General features: G+C 38.9%; 1 protein-coding gene across 1 annotated transcript; it reads right to left on the bottom strand.

Annotated features, from left to right (window-relative positions):
- Positions 1-1,081: 1,081 nt before the first annotated feature.
- Positions 1,082-3,148, bottom strand: LOC131624542 (uncharacterized). The gene is made up of 3 exons (XM_058895499.1): positions 2,879-3,148; positions 2,462-2,833; positions 1,082-2,347 (listed from the first exon to the last, which is right to left on the bottom strand). The coding sequence occupies exons 1-3, from the start codon at positions 3,146-3,148 to the stop codon at positions 1,082-1,084; spliced, it is 1,908 nt and encodes a 635-aa protein (XP_058751482.1).
- Positions 3,149-3,862: the final 714 nt, after the last annotated feature.

Genomic DNA, 3,862 nt, shown 5'->3' with positions numbered 1-3,862 from the left:
AACACTCGTGCTTAAAAGCTTAGAGTGACACAACAAATTACAACTCAAAAACACCCTAGTCCAATGCAATCATCAAGGTGATAATTGCTTGGCTCACAAGAAACACTAAGAACAATTAACACAGAACACACAGGTCGCAGCAAGCGCGTTCTTCAAAATGGACAGAATTCCTCACACAAAAATATCTGCCTCTGAAAGTAGGATTAGCAATCTTCTTATAGGCAGCACTTGGGCCTCGGGCCTTCCAAAGATAAATTAGGGTTAACCAATTTAACCTAATTTCCACATCATCAGGGCGTTAACACATATGCTGTAGACAAGATCTTCTACTGATAACCATTCAGCAAAATATGTGGTTTCCTAAAATATAGCTTGAGATTAATAAGGAAACATAACAGTAAAACATAATAGCCACTGCTGTCAGATACTGATGTCATGACATCGAGCATGACATCCAACTAAATTCTGTATTAGCTCAAACATACAAAACCTTGCATAACACTATACACAGCATGTCATGACCTTAGTCAAGACATCACACATACATGAATGTTTTACCATAAAATGCAGCCAATATGAAAACATCTACAAACTCCCCCTTTGGAAAATTTTTGGCTAAAACAACCTGTCACCATATCAGAGATTCCATGAAGCAGCAGAAAAGAACATATCACACAACCAGTCAAGCATAATAGCTAATACACTTCCAGAAACACACACCTCTATGCTATCTCATCAGAAACAGCTATACTACCACATCAGATCAATCTTCATCACTACATACATCTATACTACCACAAAAGCATACAACTATCATCACACACTCATACTACCAATCATAGATCAACACAACTGACTGCAGAAATAAACTGCAGGAGTAAACTTCAGGAAATAAACTTCATTCAACATCATCATCTAACAACAATTGTTGAGCACACATTCAATTGTTCTGGGGTGACACACTACACACTACTCCCCCTTTTTTCCAGAAATGTTGCCAAAGAAACCTTGATATTCAATTAAGTACAGGCCTGAAAACAGAAAAACAAAGAACACTTAAAATTCATTGTACACGGATGCTCTAGTCATTAGACTCATAGTCACTGGATCCATTCCCATCAGATTCTTCATCTGTGCCATCATATATACTTACATCTACTTCAACTTCTTCATCTGATCCTGCCATTCTTCCATCACCAACATCATCAGGTTCAGCCTGTTCGTCACTTCCCTCAGCATCCTGTTCATTCATATCAGTGTCAGCAAACTTAGCTCCTTCATCCATCTCAAGAGAGCTGATCAAATTCTCAAGGGTCAGCTTTCTGGACTCCAGTTCCTTGCATGTCTCCTTGAGCATAGCAATCACAACAGCTTTACATGTAAGTGTGTTGTCTTTGGATGTTCCAGCTGATGTTGTGACAATGTCAGGAACATGGGTTCCTTGAAATAGCTTGTAGTGAAATGATAGAGCACTTTCTCTCTTGCAAACAGAATCATTTTCACTTAGGATATTAGGAAACTGGTCCAAAATTATACCACATATGATAAATGGGAAGGCAATAGGACCTTTCACACTAAAACTTCCTGCATGCTTCATTGTCTGATCAAATATGTAAGTACCATAGTCAAACTTGGTCTCGGTTCCAACAGCATATATAAACTTTCCCACCAAAGTAGCAACAGTTGACTTGTGGTTTGTGGGCACCCTGTTAGCAGCTCCAATCTTGTGTAGCATTGCATACTTTATGCTGAGCTTGCTTGCAGAAAGTTTTCCCTTCAGGGGCCAGCCTTTCACCTGCTTAGCAGTGATTACCTCACATATTTTTTTGTCAGACACCTCCAGCTCAGATTGAGCTTCATCAGATCTTCCAAGAAAATTGTTAATAACAGTTGAGGAGAAGATAACACACTTTCCTCTCACATACACTTTCCTAAAATTCTTTGATTTTCTATCAGCACAGTCTTTTGATAGATTCACAATGAACTCTTTTACCAGCATTTCATAGCACTTAGGAAAATGAACAACGATTTTCATTAGCCCAGCTTTATGAATCAGGTCCATGATTTCCTTATTCTCAAGGGCATTCTGAGCTAACTCCCTTTCCAAGGCTAACCTCTTGTGGTAGACATATTTCCACCTATTGACACTAGAAGGAACATGAAAAGAGATATTATCAATGGGTACCTCAGGAACACTAGCAGCAAGCTTGCTAGTTGTTAGCTTCTTCCTTAGTGGAATGTCTTGGACATCAACAGCAACATCAAAGTCAGAGTCAATAATAGCTTGAGCCTTCCTTTTCTTGAGGACCAACTTGCTCCAAGATTTGGTAGGACCAACAGAAACACTCTAAGATAAAACTCTGCTCTTAATGGGACATGTAGATGTACTTTTCTTCTTGATAAAGTCAGCAGAGGGACTTTTAAGAGCAACCTTTCTCTTGGGAGAACTTTGTACAACAACCTTGCCTTTCCTCCTAGTCATGAGCCTTTTGGCTATGCTAGGGTTCACAACAGTTACCAGATCATTATCAGAATAGTTATCAAGGTCCACAACATGTGTGTCTGTACGAGTAGCAGTACCTGTACCAGCATCAGCACCAGTATCCCCAAAGTCATTAACATCCTCAGTGACATCTGCATCATGATTGTTTTTTTGAACATCATCACCACTATCTTTCTCCTCAGTCATTTGTACACCACCATCAGGAGTGTGTACATCATCATCAACCATGTGGGCAACATCATCATTAGAGGACTTCCCTATGATGTTTGCCCTAGGTACAACAGCGGGTTCAGGAATCTCAGTTTGCAGAGGAACGGATATCCCAGGGACCTGATGTTACTCATCCAAGATACGAATAACAATTTTGGTAATGACTTCGTAGACATACTTTGATCCTTCCTTGGGTAAGTTTGCATGAGAAGTGGACGATGAAGGATTATCGCCCTTAGCTCGAACAATTTCCTTGGGTCTTCTTGCATGTAGAGTTCGAGATTTCTTGATCTTCAGATCATCAATGCTAACCATTCTTAATGGAGTAACATTAAGAACTTGATTAGGGTTAACCGGTTCAGTTCTTGGAACGGAGTGAGGAGCATTGGTGGGGGACAACTTCTTGGGAGAGGAAGAATCTGATTGTTGCGACATCTTGAAGTATTTCAGAAAAAAATTTGAGACACAATTGTGGAGAGTGAGAGGACAGTTCAAGAACAAATTTGTGTTGTTGAATACAATAGGGTAGTGAGCAGCCTTTTGGTGTGATGGAGAAATAAGAAGGAACTTGATATAGTAATCAATTAGGGGATATTTCAAATATTGAATAATTAAAAAGCCCAACCCCAAATAGAATTAGTTGCTATAATTCCTCATGAAGAAAAATGCCTAACTTATCCCTTAACTTTTCAAATTGATTTGCATCTAAGGCCTTTGTAAAAATATCAGCAATCTGAAGATCAGTGGCCAAATTCTCCAATGTAATAACTTTGTCTTTCACAAGATCATTGATGAAGTGATGTCTAATGATATTGCAGAATAATGTTACGACATCCTCTTTGACATCATACTTAGAAGCACTTTGTTGTATCCACCCTAATTAAGACCAGTCATTGTCTGCAGTTATGTGATCAACTTCAGTAGAGGAGATAGATACACAGTTTTGTTCATTGTTCAGTCGAGGTGTCTGATAGTTTTCAACGAGAACACATCCATTTGAGATGTCTATACCCTTCTTATGAATCACAACAATCATCAGATTTACAAACTCATTTGTGATAATGAGGGTGTCATACCCCAAAATTTGCCCATCATATTTTGACTTACCTGACTTTCAAATGTTCAGAACTATGCAAGAATTGGACTCAC

The sequence above is a fragment of the Vicia villosa genome, unplaced genomic scaffold (genome assembly GCF_029867415.1).
Source record: "Vicia villosa cultivar HV-30 ecotype Madison, WI unplaced genomic scaffold, Vvil1.0 ctg.000133F_1_1, whole genome shotgun sequence".
Classification (NCBI taxonomy): Eukaryota; Viridiplantae; Streptophyta; class Magnoliopsida; order Fabales; family Fabaceae; genus Vicia; species Vicia villosa.
Note: the sequence above shows the minus strand (reverse complement) of the source record. Positions and strands in the feature narration are given on the sequence as shown.